The sequence below is a fragment of the Stegostoma tigrinum genome, chromosome 36, assembly GCF_030684315.1.
Source record: "Stegostoma tigrinum isolate sSteTig4 chromosome 36, sSteTig4.hap1, whole genome shotgun sequence".
NCBI lineage: Eukaryota > Metazoa > Chordata > Chondrichthyes > Orectolobiformes > Stegostomatidae > Stegostoma > Stegostoma tigrinum.
In genome coordinates this window covers 6,584,559-6,605,897 of record NC_081389.1, presented here as the reverse complement: position 1 = coordinate 6,605,897, position 21,339 = coordinate 6,584,559, and the positions used below count along the sequence as shown (strand labels likewise).

Below are 21,339 nucleotides of genomic sequence, written 5' to 3'. Positions count from 1 at the left end.
AACTGGTGAATGAGACGTACTGGTGTAACTGAAGACATAAAATACTGGAAATCAAAGCAGGTCAGGCAGCATCTGTGGATATTGCCCGAACTGCTGTGACTTCCAGAATTTTTTTGTTTTCGGTACAGTTTGCAGCATCTGCAGTAACTTTCTCCTACGCAAATATTACTGGTTTTGTACACCTCAAGGTGAAGCTCCAGTACATGCATATCCCAGTGTTACTGGTTTTGTACACCTCAAGGTGAAGCTCCAGTACATGCATATGCCAGTGTTACTGGTTTTGTACTGCTCAAGGTGAAGCTCCAGTACATGCATATCCCAGTGTTACTGGTTTTGTACACCTCAAGGTGAAGCTCCAGTACATGCATATCCCAGTGTTACTGGTTTTGTACACTTCAAGGTGAAGCTCCAGTACATGCATATGCCAGTGTTACTGGTTTTGTACTGCTCAAGGTGAAGCTCCAGTACATGCATATCCCAGTGTTACTGGTTTTGTACACTTCAAGGTGAAGCTCCAGTACATGCAATGCCAGTGTTACTGGGCTTGCCCTCTGCAGTTATGCCTCACCCAGGCTCAGCTGCTCTGATCCACATGCTCTCACCCAAACTTGCTCACCTCAGAGCTATGGAGATTTCTCCTCTCTAGCTGGTTAGGATCCACACTCGCCACTGCTGTGCTCAGACCTCCTGGCGGCCAGGTATGTAGAACTAATTTGACCTAGAGAATCATCAATTTCTTTAAATCTCACCAACCCACTTCTTGAACCTGAAGCAACGGACCTGACATTTTTGTAGCTTTACACACATTCCCTGTAGCCTGTATGCTGGATTGGACTAACCACCCTCTGAGTTTATAAGTTTGCCTTCAATGGATTTAAATCAGGAGGGTAGATTGTAGAGATTGTGTTTGTGCTCCTTTCGGGAGAGAAGATGGACAGGTTCTCTCCCACCTATCCTCCCCTCCCACTCCACTGACCGATGCCACAAACCCCCACCTGCACTCGCCTATTACCATCCCACCTACCTCCCCCAGCCCCACCTCTCTTCACTCTATTTATTTCCCAGTTTCGTCCCTCATTTTCTAAAGAAAAGTCTTGACCCAACCGGTCAATTCTCCTGCTCCCCTGATGCTGCCTGACCTGATGTGTTCCCCAGCTCCACACTGTATTGTAAGAGACAGATTATCCATGATCTAATTGAGTGGCAGAACAGTCTTGAGCCTCAGTAGTGATTATAATGAGGTCAATCGGTGGACAGCATTGAATATGAGTTCCCTGACTGGGGTTGTTAATCTGGTTGAATCAGGGAGCCCTGGCTGACAAGAGTGTCAGAGGTTCTTTTCACTCTGAGAGCTGGCTCTGAGGAAGCTCGACCTCTGTCAAGTATTATGTACGCATACATACGGGTGATTTGGTGACAGGATACTGAGCTCTGTGGGGTTATTTCAGGTTACATCTTCATGTGCTCCCGATAAAACAATTCTGGAGAACAATCGGGGTCAGAGCTGTCCCTGGTCAGTGGGTGAAGGGATAAAACCCTTCCTTGTAAATACCACGCCCTGGATCTCCCAGGCACGGACCCCAGATATCTCCTTCGTTGTGGGAACCCTGAAAGGTTGAAGTTAAAGCACTCCACCTGTAGGCGCAGATCGTGTTTCAGGGAACCCCACATCATTCACATACACATTGTAAACATCGAAGATTATTCAGTGCGAATTGGCTTTAGAATTTTCCAAGGAGTCTCTGTTGCATTCTTTGTGGCCAAAAAATTGTCTGCAACACCACCAGGAACTCTTATTGTATTCATCAAATAGATCAAGATATTTGCTTCAGGAATTCGCAAGGCTCTGGGGACTGTGCTCAGAAGTTTAGATGTCCAAGAAGCATCCTCACAATCCTGGGACTGGTTCAAGAGGATTTGATGACAACTGCATTGAGTGGAAGCTCTGAAATGAACAGATCAACAAGGCTGTGTGGTAGCCCCCATTACAACCTGGGCAGTGGTGTTCCCATTGTATCTGCCAGGAATTCTAGTTTATGGTGGTCATGGGGTTGGAAGATGCTACCTTAAAGGTTTTTGGTGCATTGCTGCAGTGCATCTTGTAGATGGTACACATTGCTGCTACTGATTGTCGCTGGTGGAGATACTGGATGTTGAAGGCGATGGGCGTGGTATCAAACAAGTGAGCTGCTTTGCCCTAGTTGTTGTCAAGCTTCTTAGCAGCTGGCTATGAGATTTGTTAATTGAATTTAAATTATCAATGGTTTAAAAGTACGTTTGAATTGGCTTGAAATTTGAAGACAAAGGAGATCAAATTTTACTGTTTTATTTCTCAAAAGTGATAATTGCAGAACTCCGTGTAATCACAGCAGATAAAACCAAGAAGATGCCCCTTTGTGAAACAATTCAGGACAAGACATTCCAGCCCTCTTGCACTCTGAGAATTCAACTTTAGGATTTACAATTGAGCCCAATGTGGGTTGAGTTAATGTTAAAACACCTGAGAAGAGTCATTCTTATAATTCCCTGGGGGAGCGATCAATGTGTCAAGTTCTTCATGCCTTTCGAAGTGAAGGCAATCTAAATCACTTTCTAACTATCCAAGGACTTGCAACACAATCCCATTTATTATGAATGGTTTTAGCAGCATTGCATTAAAACAAAACCTTCTTTCTTGAGATCTGTACTGTCTGTTACAATTTCACGTGCGTCTGTGTAAATTTGCAACGATATTTGTTAAAATGCAGAAACGATTAATTGTTCTATTCTTTTCATTTCCTTATTTCTCCAGTGCTATTCGGTCTCTTACAGAATGATCTCTGAGGGACATCCGTGGAGAGAGAAATAGATCTGTTAGAAGTTCATAAAATCATGAAGCGACAAGGATAGGGTGAATAGCCAAGGTCTTTTCCCCAGGGTAGGGAAGTCCAAAACTAGAGGGACATAGGTTTAAGGTGAGAGGGAAAAGATTTAAAAGCGACCTGAGGGGTAACTTTTTCACATAGGGCTTGTGTGGAATGGGCTGCCAGAGGAAGTGGTGGAGGCTAGTACAATTACAACATTTAAAAGGCATCTCTATGGGTATATGAAGAGGAAGGCTTTAGAGAGACATGGGCCAAATGCTGGCAAATGGGACTATATTAATTTAGGATACTGTCGGCATGGATGAGAAGGGTCTGTTTCATGCTGTACAGCTCTTTGACTCTACGAGTCCATGGCTGAGTTGATCAGGTGGATGTCCGGCATTTACTCAGATTCCCTCTTCTGCTGCCAGGACCTGCTGAGTATTTATAGTACGTTTTATTATCTGTGGCTGCCATTAAAAGCTAATGCTGCCAAGCCATACTCATGTGAACTTATGTTTTCAAAGGAGTCAATTTAACCAGGCTTCCTCGAATTCACAAATCGGGTGAGTTTATTAATTACTACAACTGGGAGTAAACACTAATACAACACACATACACTGATTATAAGTAAAACATGAGTCCACAAAGATAAGCAGATGTACGGTTCAATCTCTGAATTGCTCACACAGAGAGAATATTTCAGCATTGCGGCTAATGCAGCGAATGTTACCGATAGCATTGATGTTGATCGTTGAATAATCAGTTTCATGATCTCATTCTCCTTTGTCTGTTAGAGCTCAGAGAGAGAGAGAGACCGTCTTTACCTGTAACACAAGGGTTAGTTCTTGCTCTCATACTTCTACAGCACGTGAACACTCAGACCCAGACTGGTAAACATAAGAACATAAAGCTCAACAGCCCACTCCAGAAGAGCTGACAGAACACATTTTTGAAATTAAGAGCTAGTATTCCAGGGCTCCAACCTGTCATTGAAACGCTATTGGCAAACAACCTCTGTTTAATTTTTCTTCTGAAAGACGACGTCTTGAACAATTCTGAAGCGGTTGCAGGAGCAGGAGATGTGTACAGATCATAGAATCCCTACAGTGTGGAAACAGGGTGTCAACCCATTGAGTCCACACTGAATCTCACATCCCATCCAGACCCAGCCCCTACCCTGTCCCTGTAATGCTGCATATCCCATGGCTGACCCATCTAGCCTATATGTCCCTGGACGCTATAGACAATTTAGCATGGCCAATCCACTCTAACCTACACATCTTTGGACTGGGAGAGAAAACCCCACACAGACGCAGGGAGAACATGCAAACTCCACGCAGACAGCCACCGGAGGCTGGAATCGAATGAGGGTCCCTGGTGCTGTGAGGCTGCAGTGCTAACCACTGAGCCACCGTGCCACCCACTGATTCATTGAAAGTGGCAGCACAAGTAGAGAGATCAGTAAATAAAGTAGTTAATACTGTGCTCTTGGCTTTATTAATAAGGGCATAGAATACAAGAGCAGAGACATGTGTACAAGATACTAGATAGACCTCAGTTAGAGTATTATGTACCGTCATAGGCACCACATTATAGGTCGGGCGTGGGGGGTGGGGGCTGTGAGTGTACTGGAGAGAGTGCAGATGCAATTTACTAGAATGGTTCCAGGATGAGAAACCACAGTGCTGAGGATAAATGGAAGAAGTTGGGACTGTTCTCCTTGGAGAGAAGAAGACTGACAGAAGATTTGATCGAGGTTTCCTTGAGTGAGCTAAATAGAGTAGACGGGGAGAAATTATTATTAATTATAAATTAATTATAATTTATAAAATTATTATAAATACAGTAGACAGTCAGAAATTATTCCTGCTCATGAAAGGATCAGGAACAAGAATATATAGATTTAAAGCACTTTACAAAAGAAACAACAGGGAATTGAGAAAAGCCTTTTTAACCCACTGAGAGTGAAATGCAGCACCTCAAAATATAGCGGAGCCATGTTCAATTGACTCATTCCAGAAGGCGTTGGATAATTATTTGGTTGGAAATGGTGTGCAGGGATATGAAGAAAAGGCAGGAGCTTGGCACGTTAAGATGGGCCGATTGGCCTCTTCCTGCTCCTCCAATGATCACCAACCTCACAGTCTTCAGCTAATTCAATTCATTCCATGTGATATCAGTTGAAGGAATTGGTTAACATAAAGGCTACTGACCCTGACAACATTCCAGCAATAGTACCAAAGACTTGAGCTCCAGAACTTGCCGCTCCCTAATCTAATACTGACCTTTTCATTTTGCGGGATTCCTGTTCCAAACAGTGTGCAAATGTAGGACAGTGAGCACAGCAACGATGCGTGATGGGATTTGGTGGTAAGTTAGGATCTAGGCAGCATTAAAGTGATTTGATGTGCTCAGGGTTTCTAAGAGGGCCTGGTGAGAGATCAGCCAGAAAAGCAATCATGTGCGGGGGAGCACAAAAACAGGAACACAATGGAGAGGGATGAAATCGGGCCTTAGAAAATCTACAGCTCAGGAAACTTCAACTGTCTTCCCAGTCACATTTAACCAAATCATGTCAGAAAATGTCACTGATAAATTTGAGGCATCTTCGATAGGAGTTGAGTCTTTGGCATAAGGACAGTTCTTTGATTTCAGCATCAACTGGGAGTCAAAACCCTGTATTGTTTGGGTAAGAATCATGGGGAGCAATGTTCATCAAATTAGCCAATTATTAGCCAGAGGACCATTATTAAATAGGGGGCAGGTTCAGCTGCTGAAGGGCTAATCAGAGGCTCCAACTGGGCTTTGGAATTTGTAGTCTAATGATGATTGTGAATCCACTGCCAATTGTCAGGAAAAACCCATCTGGGTTCACTAATATTCTTTACAAAGAACAAAGGAAGTTACAGGCCTTTCAGCCCTCCAAGCCTGCATGGACCTTAGGGAAGGAAATTTGTCATTCTTACCTGGTCTGGCCTACATGTGACTCCAGACCCACAGCAATGTGGTTGACTCTTAACTGCCCTGTGGGAACGGTGATACCTGTTGGCCTAGCCAGCGATGCCCTCATCCAGTGAATAAACAAAAAAAATCATCAAAGGAGATGAAGATTGTAGTTCAGATGAGACAGATAGAGAGCAGACACCTATTCACGCCTTACATTTTTAAAACTTTTGAATGTAAACTGATCCGCAGCAGCTAGGCCATCATTGTGGAGGAGGAGCGTGGCCCAAAGAGCGGCCGGAAGGTGGGGTCAGATGAAACCAGACAGGCAGATGGGGCCTGGAAGCCTACCTGGAGTACTTCCCACCACCGTCCACCCAGGTAGGCCATCAGGAGGCTTGCAGGCCCCATCCGACTTCAGCCTCGAGGAGCCTGTAGGCCAGCTGCTGAATCGTAATTTGCTTTAATAGGCTCCTCATCCTGTTTAATAAACCACCTCATACCTGGACTGGGGTGAGGTAGGAGAAAGCCAACATGTGGGGATCTGATATCTGGGTGTTGGGTGACAATGGCAAGCTGGTAATGTCACTGGGCCTGTAAACCAGAGGCCCAGACTACAAGAGATAACAAGGTGTAGAGCTGGATGAACACAGCAGGCCAAGCTGTATCAGAGGGACAGGAAGGCTGACGTTTCAGGCCTAGACCCTTGCATCAGCCTTTCTGCTCCTCTGATGCTGCTTGGCCTGCTGTGTTCATCCAGCTTCACACATTGTTATCTCAGATTCTCCAGCATCTGCAGTTCCTACTATCTCTGGCCCAGACTACACCCTGGGAGACCAGTTCAAATCTCAATCATGACAACTTGTAGGATATACACTCAACTAATGGACCTGGAATCATAATCTAACCTCCTTGTGAATTAAAGGGATGAATGCCTAGACCAGTAATCTGGAAAACCAAGTAATATTCTAGGCTTAGATCCAGGTTTGAATGGTAGATCGTGGAATTTGAATCCAATTTTTAAAAATGTGGAATTAAGGTCTAATGATGACGATTAAACCATTCTCAATTGTAAGAAAAAGACTAATCTGGTTCGCTAATGTCCTTTAGGGCAGGAAACTGCCATCCTTACCTGTTGTGGCCTACAGGTAACTCCAGGCCCACAGTGATATAGATGACTCATTAAGGTTGATCAAAGTACTCTGGCCTAGCCAGCGATGCCCACATCCTGTGAATGAATTATGATAAGTTGATGTTTTTACCAGAATTCACTACCATAGAAAGCCGTAAGGACAAAACATCGTGTTTTCAAGGAGGAGGTAGATATTCCTCTTGCGGTTGAGGTGGGATTAGAATTTTGGGTTTGATGATCAGCCATGATCGTATTGAATGGCAGAGCAGTCTCAAGGGAATGACTGGTCCACTCCTGCTCCTATCTTCTACATTTCTGTGAGACTGTAGCCCCTATCTCGGTTCTGCTCTGATAAACAAACGTAGCTGACTTTTGTCGGTCAAATCTCCTCCACCACCTCCTATATTTATCTGGGCAATTTCTGTTGTAGTAACTAGGAACTTATTGGTATGGCCCTGTCACATTATGTACCCAGTGTTTACACGGGCAATCCTCTCACAAAATGTGAACCGAGTGATTGATGAACAGCCCCGGTGACACCCCTTTGAAGTTTCTCTGTGTGTAACGGCATGATGTAATTTGTAAGACATTGTGAGAAGTGGGTGGAATATGTGGCTGCTGTTTCTGGACTCTAAGGCTCCAACAGCAGATCTATGTCTGGGAATACTGCAGTGAGTAACTCACCTCCTGACTCCCCAATGCCCGTCCACCCTCAGGACTGTGATGGAATACTGGATGGGGGCAGCTCCAAGAGCACTCAGGAAGCTCAATACCATCCAGGGCAAAGCAGACCACTTGGTTAATACTTTTCAGCATTCAGCCCGTCCACTTCTGACACACTGTGTGTGTTTCCACTGTCAGATGCATTGCAGCAACTCACGGACTCTCCTGTCGACGATATTTGTAAAGGTCAGTCTTCTCAAAGGGTCAAGGGTGAAGACTGCACTGAGTTCCGTCCAATCTCTGGTGTTGAGGGGACCTCTGTGCAGAAAGGCAGAACAGCTGTGGATCTCCAAGAAATGGATCTACTCCTTGGTCTCGACACATAACATATGCCTGATTGCTATCGCGCAGTAAACTAAAGCTTCTTTAAGACCAAAGCTTCAGACTACCTTGTGGTTTTCCTCAACCTTTTTTGACTAGGGCATCCCTGCAGATGCAGTCAGGAAAAGGGATCATTGCAGCTATCTACCCAACAAGATTTTAGCAATGGTTGGCATCACTAACTCATACGACAGACAGCGTCTTCCAAACCTACCACCCATACCGCCAAGTAGGCTGCCAGCCACTCACCTTCCTGACTTAGAAATGCATCACTGGGTTAAAATCCTGCAGCTCCCTCCATAACAATACCGTGGATGTGGCTAGAACACTGGAAGGCTCATCGCCAACTCTTCAAGGGAATTAACATTCACATCCATAGAGTGACAGCCACATCCCAAGACAGAAGGTGCAAGATGTGCTCTCACTCTAGGGCCAATATCATGAAACACTGTTAGCTCACACATCACCAGCCTGAGTACACTGCTGTAACAAGTCATCATTGTCTGACCAGACCATAGAGAGAGATGATCACTAGAGAGAGAGAGAAGTGACTGGTGGTGGCTTAACCTGAGATTCACCGTGCCTCGGGTGAGGGGATCAGTTGCGAATGAGAGTCCTTCCTGTTAACCCCTGTCGGTGATGGGAATTGACCCCATGCTGATTACGTTACTGAGCTAACCAGTGCCTGGATGCTGTCGTAGTGAGAGGGGATGGGGAGGTGTTTAGCCTGATGAAGGTAAGGATGTTAAGATGGTTGAACCTTTTGAAAGAGGGGTTTAGCCATCTCTTGAAGGCAAAGTCTCCAAGTCACAAATCCTTAAAAATATGTCCCCTAGTCTTACAATTATTAAATCATTGGGTTCATTAGTAAACTTAAAGCATGTGGGCTAGGAGACTAAATACTAATTAGACAGCAGCTGACATATTGTGTACAGTGCTGAGCACCACATTACAGGAAGAATGTGAGTACATTAGAGAGAGTGCAGAAGAATGGTTCCAGGGATAAGGAACTACAGTGATGGGGATCAGTTGAAGAAGTTGGGACCGTACCCCTTGAAGAGAAGACAGCTGGGAGGAGTTCTGATTGAGGTTTGCAAAATCGTGAGCAGACTGGTCAGAGTAGATTAGGAGGAGTTGTTCAACTCATTAAAGGAACAAGAACAAGATGGGCATAGATTAAAAGAGATGTGAAAAAGAAAGAAAGATGATGTGAGGAAAGAAACACTTTCACTTTGCGAGTAGTTCGGTTGTGGAATGCACTGCTTGGAAATGTGGTAGACACAGGTTCATCTGAGGTATTCAAGAGGGACATTGCTTGGTGATTTGGCTTGAAATGTTGTACAGATGTGTAGGCAACATTCAGGAGATTGGCACTGGGTATTGATGCTCATTTGAAGAATTTGTTCCCTTCTGTGTCATAACAATTTTATGACCTAATAATTTCATGAACAGAAGAAAACCCTAACCCTTTCAGGCTGTGGCTAGTGGCAGACCACAAGGATAACAATCTAGGTCAATGAATCAGGGACCACGTGTAATATTTCCAAATTCATCATCACACAAAGCTGAATGGGAATGTATGTTGTGAGGAAGGCATGAAACATCTTAAAGGAGGATTTGGACAGGTTTAGTGATTGGCCACAAACCTGTCTGTTAGAAAATGATGTGGAAAAATATGAGGTTATCCTGTTGGTAGGAGATGCTGATTGCACAGTATTTCTTAAATGTAATGAGGTTGGAAATTGTAGAAGTGCAAAGGGGCCTTAGTATCTTTGTCAATAAGTTACAGAAGGTTAACATATAGGTGTAGAAGTTATGAGATGGACTAATGGTTTTTATCCATTAGGCTTCCTGATTACCTGCTGCACCCGTGTGCTAGCTTCCTGTGTTTGTGCACAAGTCCCCCCATGTCCCTTTGTGTAGCAGCTTTCTGCAGTTTCTCTCCATTTAAATAATACTGTCTTGTTTAGTTCTCCCTTCCAAAATGAACTTTGCAGTTTCCCACATTATACTACATTTGCCACCTTTCTGCCATTTACTTAACCTATTAATATCTCTCTATAAACTGTTTGTATCTTGCTTTTCGATCTAGTTTAGTGTCTAAAAATTTGGCTACAATAAATCTGCTTCCTTCCTCCAACTCATTAATACATACTGTAAACTGTTGCTTTGATGCTTGTGGAGCTGGTTCCTGGGCATCAGCCTGAAAAACAACCCTTCATCCTCATTCACTGCTTCCTGCCCATTAGCTAATCCGCGATCCAAGCCAATATACTGTCACCAACACCATGGGCTCTTGTCTTATGACATAACCATTTGTGAGGTCCCTTTTCAAATGGCTTCCAGAAGTCCAAATACAACACATCTACTGGTTCCCCTCTATCCACTTTGATCAAGACTTCATTAAAAAGCTCAAATAAATTCATCAGACGTTATTTCCCTTTCATGAAGCCATGCTGATTCTGCTTGATGAGATTATGATTTGCAGCCTTCAATGATTTATGCATGTGAATACTAAGATCTGTCTGCTCCTACACTCACTTTGGAACTGTACCCCTTGTTTTATATTGTTTCTCCATGATCTTCTGACAGAAATGAAACCCCGCTCACTTCATTCATCTGCTAATTCTCCATTCATTCCAGCAATATATCTATGTCTGGCAGAGCTATAATGATAGCGGGTGAATTTGGTTACATTCAGGAGGATTTCTGCATTCTCAGTTATGCCTTCCTAAAGAACTACACACAATGCCTGGTCTGGGGGGTTTTAGTTATTAAGAGAGATTGGATAAACTTAGATTGGTTTTGCTGGAAAAACAGAGGTTAAGTTGCGACCTGGTAGATGTCTACGAAATTATGAGATGCACAGAGAGGGCGGACAGCCAGAGGCTTTTGCCAGGGTGGAAATGTCAACTACAAGAGGATGCAGGTTCAAGGTGAGGGGGCGGGGGAAGGTTTAGGGGAGGAGCATGACAAAAATATTTCACCCAGAGAGTTGTGCCTGGAAAGCAGTGCCAATGGAGATGGTGGAAGCAGGCACATGAGCAATGTTTAAGGCGTATCTTGATAGACACATGAACAGGAGGTGAAGAAAGGGGTAGATACCACTTGTGGACAATAAGGATTAGAATCAGCACAGGCGGGCTGAAGGGCCTGTTCCTGTGCTGTATTGGATTGTATTGTATATAATTGTGTAATATTCCAACAGTGGCTGAGCGAGTATCTTACATAAGTTCAGCCTAGTCTTCTGACTCAAGTATTCTATGCCCCTATGAACAAAACTTAGGATACTGTACACTTCACCGTACTTCTGTGTACCTTTGATTTAATTCAGTCACTGACAGTGGAATGAAACATAAGATTTGCAACATTTGGTCTTTCACGGTTTAGAGGTACAACTTCAAAGAGTTTTCCACATCCTTAAATACTTCAGTCCCTCACTTTTGACGTTGAAATTGTTTAAATCTGCTTTTCTTTTTTTTAAATGTGCCTTGAACAGAACCTTGACAATGAACGACAAAAGTAATCATTCTGGAAGAAGGCAGGATTACGCCATGGAGAATGCAGCATTTGAGCTGGAGGTGGGCACGTTCGCATATTCTTCAATCCACTTCAGTCAGAGTGAGATTGTTAAAACCATCAGATTTTGTTAAACTTATCTCTTCCTTCTGTAGGAAGATGCATCTTCCAAAAGTAAAGATGACGTAAAGTCTGAGTCACCCACAGGCAAGAGAAATGCCAAATTTCTGAGGTATGTAGTTACTTTGTTCATATCACAGTTCACCTGTTTGATTCCAGGGAGGGGCTAAGGATTTCTGAATATTAGCAACAGGAGGATACCATTCTGTCCCTCAAACTGAATCTATTCAACACCACTATGATTGATTGACCCATTAACCCCTTGCCCCTTTGCCCCTATTAGCTGCCCTTGCCCCAGATCTCTGCACAGCCTCACCACCCTGTGTCCTATCATCCACAGGCCTATGGAGCCAATCGCTGCTCAGAGTCTGCCTCATTTCATTTTTGATGGCCCAGATCAAATTTTAAGATTCAGTCATCTCACTCTAGATTCTAGGCCCTGTACCACACCACTCCTTGCACCCAAAGGGACAGTTTCTTTATTTCTCATCTGACAAATCTGTTAATTATTTGGAATGACAGATCATCGCTGCAACCTTATAAATCCCTGAGGATACAGGTCATGTTTAGGCTGTATAACTTAATGCCTTCTTCTTCAAATCATTCAGATCAATCTGCACCGTGCATTCCCTGTTCTTTCAGAAGACCCGGCTTGCAAAACACCAATATAAAATGCTCATGGTCAGATATGATTTCTCTATCCGACAGCATTTGTGGAATTTCAACTGTGAGAAGTGAACCCAACTCCAGCTCCTCACAGACCACATGAGGGAACTGGAACTGGAGTTGGGTGAACTCCAGATCATTCAGGAGGTTGAGGGGGTGATAGGAGCTACAGGGAGGTTGTCACACCCAAGTTACAGGATAAAGGAATTGGGTGACCGTCAGGAGAGGAAAAGGGAATAGGCAGATAATGCAGGGATCCACTGTGGCCGGTCCCCCCAATAATAAGTATACCGCCTTGGATATTGTTGGAGGGGAAGGGGAAACCTACCAGGGGAAAGCTATAGTGGCCAGGCCTGTGGCATTTAGCCTGGCTCTGTGGCTCAGAAGGGAATGAGGGAGAATAGGACAGCAATAGTGATAGGAGATTCACTGGTTAGGGGAACAGGCAGGAGATTCTGTGGTCACAAATGGTATGTTGCCTCGCGGGTGCCAGGGTCAGGGATGTCTTGGATCAAGTCTACAGGATTCTTAAGGGGGAGAGTGACCAGCCAGAAGTCATGGTACACATCAGTACCAATGACATAACTAGGAAAAGGGATGAGGACCTGAAAAGTGAATGTAAGAGTTAGGCTGGAAGTTAAAAGGAGGGATGAGCAGAGTCGTAGTCTCAGGTTTACTAACGGAGCCACGGGCACATGAGGCTGGCAATAGACAGCGAGAGAGGCTGAACATGTGTTTACAGAGCTGGTGTAGGAGGGAGAGCTTCAGATATGTGGTTCACAGGAATACCTTCTGGGGAAGGTGGGACCTGTACAAGAGGGACGGGTTGCATCTGAATTGGAAGGGCACGAACACCCTGGGCGGGAGGTTTGCTAGAGCTGTTCGGGAGGGGTTAAATAGTTTGGCAGGGCGTTGGGAACTGGAGCCACGGATCAGAGGATGGAGTAGCTGGTGTACAGGCAGATACAGTACAGAGACAGCCTCTGAGGAAGGACAGACAGTTGATAGGATGAAGTTGGAGTCAGTGCGATGGGTTTAAGTGTGTCTATTTTAACACAAGAAGTGTCAGGAATAAGGGCCTCAGGCCCTCCGCTTCTTCCTGTCCCGCAGGCCTGACCAGTCCCCCTCCACCGACACCCCCATCCGCCTAGCTGAACAGTCCTCACACTCAACAACTTCTCTTTTGACTCCTCCCACTTCCTACAGACTAAGGGGGTGGCCATGGGCACCCGCATGGGCCCCAGCTATGCCTGCCTCTTTGTAGGTTACGTGGAACAGTCCCTCTTCCGCACCTACACAGGCCCCAAACCCCACCTCTTCCTCCGGTACATTGATGACTGTATCGGCGCCGCCTCTTGCTCCCCAGAGGAGCTCGAACAGTTCATCCACTTCACCAACACCTTCCACCCCAACATTCAGTTCACCTGGGCCATCTCCAGCACATCCCTCACCTTCCTGGACCTCTCAGTCTCCATCTCAGGCAACCAGCTTGTAACTGATGTCCATTTCAAGCCCACCGACTCCCACAGCTACCTAGAATACACCTCCTCCCACCCACCCTCCTGCAAAAATTCCATCCCCTATTCCCAATTCCTCCGCCTCCGCCGCATCTGCTCCCACGATAAGACATTCCACTCCCGCACATCCCAGATGTCCAAGTTCTTTAAGGACCGCAACTTTCCCCCCACAGTGATCGAGAACGCCCTTGACCGCGTCTCCCGTATTTCCCGCAACACATCCCTCACACCCCGCCCCCGCTACAACGGCCCTAAGAGGATCCCCCTCATTCTCACACACCACCCTACCAACCTCCGGATACAACGCATCATCCTCCGACACTTCCGCCATTTACAATCCGACCCCACCACCCAAGACATTTTTCCATCCCCACCCCTGTCTGCTTTCCGGAGAGACCACTCTCTCCGTGACTCCCTTGTTCGCTCCACACTGCCCTCCAACCCCACCACACCCGGCACCTTCCCCTGCAACCGCAGGAAATGCTACACTTGCCCCCACACCTCCTCCCTCACCCCTATCCCAGGCCCCAAGATGACATTCCACATTAAGCAGAGGTTCACCTACACACCTGCCAATGTGGTATACTGCATCCACTGTACCCGGTGCGGCTTCCTCTACATTGGGGAAACCAAGCGGAGGCTTGGGGACCGCTTTGCAGAACACCTCCGCTCAGTTCGCAACAAACAACTGCACCTCCCAGTCGCAAACCATTTCCACTCCCCCTCCCATTCTCCAGATGACATGTCCATCATGGGCCTCCTGCACTGCCACAATGATGCCACCCGAAGGTTGCAGGAACAGCAACTCATATTCCGCCTGGGAACCCTGCAGCCCAATGGTATCAATGTGGACTTCACCAGTTTCAAAATCTCCCCTTCCCCAACTGCATCCCTAAACCAGCCCAGTTCGTCCCCTCCCTCCACTGCACCACACAACCAGCCCAGCTCTTCCCCCCCACCCACTGCATCCCAAAACCAGTCCAACCTGTCTCTGCCTCCCTAACCGGTTCTTCCTCTCACCCATCCCTTCCTCCCACCCCAAGCCGCACCCCCATCTACCTACTAACCTCATCCCACCTCCTTGACCTGTCTGTCTTCCCTGGACTGACCTATCCCCTCCCTACCTCCCCACCTATACTCTCTCCACCTATCTTCTTTACTCTCCATCTTTGGTCCGCCTCCCCCTCTCTCCCTATTTATTCCAGTTCCCTCTCCCCATCCCCCACTCTGATGAAGGCTCTAGGCCCGAAACGTCAGCTTTTGTGCTCCTGAGATGCTGCTTGGCCTGCTGTGTTCATCCAGCCTCACATTTTATTATCTAGGAATAAGGTTGGCCAACTTAGAGCACGGATCAGTACTTGGAACTACGATGTTGTGGCCATTAGAGAGACTTGGACAACACAGGGGCAGGAATGGCTGCTGGAAGTTTTGGGGTTTAGATGTTTCAAAAGAAATGGTGAGGGGGGTAAAAGAGGTGGGGGAGTGGCATTGCTAATCAGGGATAGTACCACAGCTGCAGAAAGGGAGGTTGTGGAGGAGGGTTTGTCTGAGTCAGTGTGGGTGAAAGTCAGAACCAGGAAAGGAGCTGTCACTTTATTGGGAGTTTTCTATAGACCCCCTCCCCCCAGTAGCAACAGAGACACCGAGGAACAGATTGGGAGACAGATTTTGGAAAGGTGCAGAAGTAATAGGGTTGTTGTCATGGGCGACTTCAACTTCCCCAATATAGACTGGAACCTAAGTGCAAATAGTTTGGATGGAGCAGATTTTTTCAGGTATGTCCAGGAAGGATTTCTGAGTCAATATGTAGATAGGCCGACTAGAGGGGAGGCCATATTGGATTTGGTGCTTGGCAATGAACCAGGCCAGGTGTCAGATCACTTGGTGGAAGAGCATTTTGGTGATAGTGATCACAACTCCCTGACCTTTACTATAGTTATGGAGGGAGATAGGAGCAGACTATCAGAAAGTATTTAATTGTGGGGGGATATACAATGCTATTAGGCAAGAACTATGGAGCACCAATTGGGATCAGATGTTCTTGGAAATGCATGAAAGAAGCTGTGGAGGTTGTTTAGGGAGCAGTTGCTACAGGTACTGGATAGGTTTGTCCCACTGAGGCAAGGAAAGGATGGTAAGGTGAAGGAACCTTAGATGACAAGACATATGGAACACCTAGTCAAGAGGAAGAAGGAAGCTTACTTAAGGTTGAGGAAGCAAGGATCAGACAGGGCTCTAGAAGTCTACAGGTAGCCTGGAAGGAGCTGAAGAATGGGCTTAGGAGAGCTAGAACGGGGTATGAGAGAACCTTGGTGGGTAGGATTAAGGAAAACCCCAAGGCTTTCTATACTTCTGTGAGGAACAGGAAGATGGCCAGAGTGAGGGTGGGAACAATCAGCGATAGTGGAGGCAACTTGTGTACAGAGTCAGGGGAGGTAGGGGAGGTCTTTAATGAATACTTTGCTTCAATATTCACCGGTGAGAGGGACCTTGAGGTTTGTGAGGACAGCGTGAAACAGGCTGATATGCTCGAACAGGAAGGAGGAAGGAGGTTGTGCTAGAAATTTTGAAAAACATGAGGATAGATAGGTCCACTGGGCCAGATGGGATATACCCAAAGTTACTACAGGAAGTGAGGGAAGAGATTGCTTTTTGAGGGGCAGGTCATGTCTCACAAGCCTTATTGAATTCTTTGAGGATGTGACACCACACATTGATGAAGGTGGAGTAGTGAATGCGGGATACATGGATTTTAGCAAGGCATTTAATAAGGAGGCATGGGATCCAGGGCAGTTTGGCTCACTGGAGACAGAATTGGCTGTCCAATAGAAGACAGAGGGAGGTAGTAGATGGAAAGTATTCAGCCTGAATTCCATCTGCCACTTCTTTGCCCAGCTTTGCATCCCGTCAATGTCCCATTGCAACCTACAACCGCCCTCCATGCTATCCACAACTCCACCAACCTTAGTGACATCGGCAAACTTACTAACCCACCCCAAGTCATTTATAAAGATCACAAAGAGCAGAGATCCCAGAACAGGTCCCTGTGGAACACCATTGGTCACCGAGCTCCAGGCTGAATACTTTCCATTTACTACCTCCCTCTGTCTTCTATTGGACAGCCAATTCTGTCTCCATGAGCTCATCCATTCAGCCTGGAATGGTTATGCTGCAGCTCCGTAAAACTCTGGTTAGACCACACTTGGAATATTGTGTTCAATTATGGTCGCCTAATTATAGGAAGAATGTGGAAGTTTTGGAGAGGGTGCAGAGGAGATTTACCAGGATGGCTGCCTGGACTGGAGGGCAGGTCTTATGACAAAAGGTCGAGGGAGCTAGGGCTTTTCTCATTGGAGTGAAGAAGGATGAGAGGTAATTTGATAGAGGTGTACAAGGTGATGAGAGGCATAGATAGAGGGGATAACTAGTGACTTTTTCCCCAGAGCAGAAATGACTATTATGAGGGGGCATAAATTTAAGGTGATTGGAGGAAGGTGTAAGGGAGATGTCAGAGGTCGGTTCTTTACACAGAGACTGGTGGGTGCATGTGCCAGCGGTGGTAGTGAAGTCATATGCATAAGGCATATTTAAGCGACTGTTGGAAAGGCACATGGATGATGGTAAAATGTAGAGTATGCGAGGTAGTTTGACCTTAGAGTACGATAACGGGTTGGCACAACGTTGTGGTCCGAAGGGCCTGTATTGTGCTGTACTGTTCTATGTTAACTCTCCTGCATAGGCTAATAGCCTATATAAGATCACCAGTAAGCTCAGAACATGGCTTAATTAAGTCTGCAACGAGCAGCATGTCTTCATACACAGGAACTTAATCTTTGCAATTAAATATGTTCAAGAATTGCGAGATAGCAAGAACCGCAGATGCTGGAGTCAGAGACAACACAGTATGGAGCTGGATGAGCACAGCAGGTTGGACAGCATCAGAGGAGCAGGAAAGTTGACGTTTCGGGTCTGGACCCTTCTTCAGAAAAGAAGAGTTTCTTTACTTTGGAAGAAGGATCCTGACCCGAAATATCTACTTTCCTGCTTACCAGATGCTGCCTGGCCTGCTGTGTTCCTCCAGCTCCATACTGTGCTCAAGAATTGCACCTTATTTTGAATTACTTGGGAGCTTGGGGAACCTATAGTTCCAGATGTTTCCCCCATGGGACCACCTCAGCCAATTGGAGTCAAGTTGCCAAACCAATCAATATCTTTTCTTGAGTCGTGTAAGTTGCCACAATCATTTGAAATTAGTAATTATTGACAGGGAACCAGTGGTACATCATTCCACAGACAGTCATCTTAATCCTGGTCACCTCATCAGTTTGAAATTTAATCAGATCCATGGCACTGGCAGTGAAAGATTTTATCCCTGAACAGTAGGAGGCATTCCTGTGATAGTGACCATTAAGGGACTGTGAAAGAACAGAGCTGCTGAATCTTTACTCTACAATTAGCTGTGCTGGAGAGGATGAGAAGACACTGGCAGTTAATATCAAAGGGAATCCAAAACTTTTCCAGTTGCATTTAAATAGCGAAAAGGGGACTGAGAGGGGTAAGTGGGTCTAACTCAGGGTTAAAACAGGAATTTACAGATAGAAGTAGAGAGCTTAACTGAGGGATCAAATTTGTGCTTTGCATCTGACTTTATCAAGGAGAAAATGCTACCCAGGTCATTGTGAATGAGGAGGTGGGTCAGACACTTGATGAGCTTAGATAAAGAGGTTTTAGATATTTTAGATATTCTATCTCTACTTAAAATTTGTAGGACATTAGTTGAGATGATCCAGGTTACTGATGGGAGTGGGAGTGGAATTACAGGGATACTGGCTATAATGTTTGAATTCTCCTCTGTGCGGCATGTTGTAGAAAGGGTACAATAGAAGGGAGACAGTGATGTATATCTAATTGAAGCATATAAAATTCGAACACGGCTGGATGCACTAGATGAAGGGAGAATAATGGGGAGGCAATGGCCTAGTGGTATTATCTCTGGACGGTTAATCCAGAGACCCAGATAACGTTCTGGGAACTTGGGTTCAGAGTCCTACCATGGCCGATGGTGGAATCTGAATTCAATAAATATCTGGAATTGAGAATCTGATGATGACTGTGAACCGCTTGTTGGAAAAACCCATCTGGTTCACTACTGTCCTTTAGGGAAGGAAACTGCCATCCTTACCTGGTGTGGCCTATATGTGACTCCAAACCGAGAGCAATGTGGATGGCTCTTAACTGCCCTCTGGGTAATTAGGGACAGGTAATAAACACTGCCGAGCCAGCGATGACCTCATCCTGTGAATGAATAAAGAGGAAGGGAAAAAGGATGCTTCCACCTGGGTAGAGAGTCTAGAACAAGGGGTCACATCCTCAGAATACAGAGACAGACCATTGAGGACTGGGATGAGGAAATATTTCTTCATTCAGAGAGTCGTGAACCTGTGGAATTATCGACGACAGATGACTGTGCAAAGCAAGTCACTGAAAATATTCAAGAAAGAGATTGATACTTTCTTTTTATTCATTCACAGGATGAGGGCATCACTGACTAGGCAGCATTTATTGCCCATCCCTAATTTCCCAGAGGGCAGTTAAGAGTCAACCACATTGCTGTGGGTCTGGAGTCACATGTAGGCCAAACCAGGTAGAGATGGCAGTTCCCTTCCCTAAAGGACATTAGTGAACCAGATGGGTTTTTCCTGACAATTGACATTTTTAGATATTAAAGGCAGTAAGAGATATGGCGTGAAAGAGGAAATATGGTGTTGATGTAGAGGATCAGCCATATTGAATGGTGGGGTAGGTTTTAAAAGGCTGAATAGCCTGTTCTTGTCTTCTATATTTTCGACTGTAATGTTAGCAGACATGTGCAGGAGACAGTGTAGAAGGGAAAGTCTAGTGAATAATTTGCACTGACAGGAAACAGTATTCAGTACAAATGGTGGAAACAAACCCATTGGAAGCTACCAGGAGTCCGAGGCAGAGACTGAGGTAGAGGAGAAACCGCCAGCCACGACAAAGACAACACCTCCTCAATGTGAAGGAGAGACCAGCGATGAGCACCTGCCTTTCAGACTACAGGAAGGTTTAGAGTGACACGATACAGAGATTCCAGTTAGGATCCTGGTACCTAAATCACCAATAGATTAAAGTACACAGCCCAACTTCAACCTTTGGAGATGTTGTGAGTCACGAGGAGGATAAAGGTAGAACATTACATGTTCATGGGCAAGTGAGTGAAATGTGTGGACAGGAGTCAGATGGAACTGAGCACAGAGAGGTATGAACTAATTCATGCTGGTAGGAAGAACACAGAGATATGATAGAAAATAAAGGACACAATTCTGAGGGGGTTCAGGTGCAGAGAGTCCTGGTTGTTTTTGGGTATAATTCCTTGAAACTGGTAGGACATTTTGGAGAGTAAATAATAATGCATACATCATCCTGGGCTTTTATTAACAGCAGCGTCGTGTTCAGGAGCGAAGCATTAGAGCGGGCGCAGAAAAGATAGAGTTGAACGAATCCAATGTTCAGATTCATATGGAATCTGTACAGAGCAGAGAAGAACAATCAAGGACAAGAGGACACAAATTTTGGCTGGTTGCCCAGAGAAACAATGACAACAGCCAGTGAAAGCTTAGGTTTCGGAATCACTTTCTAGGAGTGTGGTACAGGCCCATTCAATCCAGTCCTTCAGGAAGGATAGTGAAGATTATGCAGGTTACAGGGAAGCAGCAGGGCAGTGGGATGGTAAATTGCTTCAGTGAAGGGTCAGTATAGAGACAAGCAGACTGGCCTCCTCCTCTCTAACCATTCTGTGGTTGTATAGCTAGCCTATACCTGCAGAGGTGGATAGTAATTCTAATGGACTGATATTGTATCAACACCCCTGGTAGACTCAGTGCTTATTCCTCACCTCTTTCGAGGTGACTACCAGGTGAAGATGTATAACAGGCAGCTGATTGGAAACTTCACATTTCAGCTCAAGACACCTTTGACCCTGTTATTCCTACACTTTGAAATTAACAGCTCTTGCACCAATCATCACAAAATCACCCAATTTTCTTTTTCATTCACTATTCTTTCCTGTCCCCTCCTCCCCTTCACAAAACAATTCAGATGTGGAGAGTGTTTCTGCTGCTCGTAGAGAGTATTGTAGCTCGTTCACAACACAGCACAGGGCTTGTAATGAAATAACAAGGTCACTGTCTCAACAAGTTGAGCTGTCTCAATCTAACACAAGTGATGATTTGCCCATGGATGGTTTTTGATGCCTTAGCTCGATGCCAAGGCACACAACACCAATTTGTTTGAGAGTTTCCATTGATAAATTGAAAAAGTTGACTCACAACATCGTATTGGGTCTGAACAACAGGTTAGTAAATGGACATTTCTGTTTTCCAGCAAAGTATCTCAGTCTGCCTCAAGGGTGAAGTCAGCGTACAAAGCCCATGCGTCTGTAATCAAGTACATCATTATGGGCATGCTCCTTGCAGGTAAAACCGAATCTCATGATAAATAATTTTCTTTGCCCTCTGGATTTAAAACACTG

General features: G+C 45.4%; 1 protein-coding gene across 2 annotated transcripts in view; it reads left to right on the top strand.

Annotated features, from left to right (window-relative positions):
- slc28a1 (solute carrier family 28 member 1) overlaps positions 1-21,339 on the top strand; it is a 107,759-nt gene that overhangs the window by 32,979 nt on the left and 53,441 nt on the right. For both annotated transcript variants that reach the window (XM_059640168.1, XM_059640169.1), the window contains 3 exons: positions 11,465-11,546; positions 11,640-11,716; positions 21,192-21,283. In XM_059640168.1, coding sequence (XP_059496151.1) covers positions 11,475-11,546; positions 11,640-11,716; positions 21,192-21,283 — 241 coding nt within the window. In that variant the 5' untranslated portion in view covers positions 11,465-11,474. The remainder of the gene's footprint in view (positions 1-11,464; positions 11,547-11,639; positions 11,717-21,191; positions 21,284-21,339) is intronic.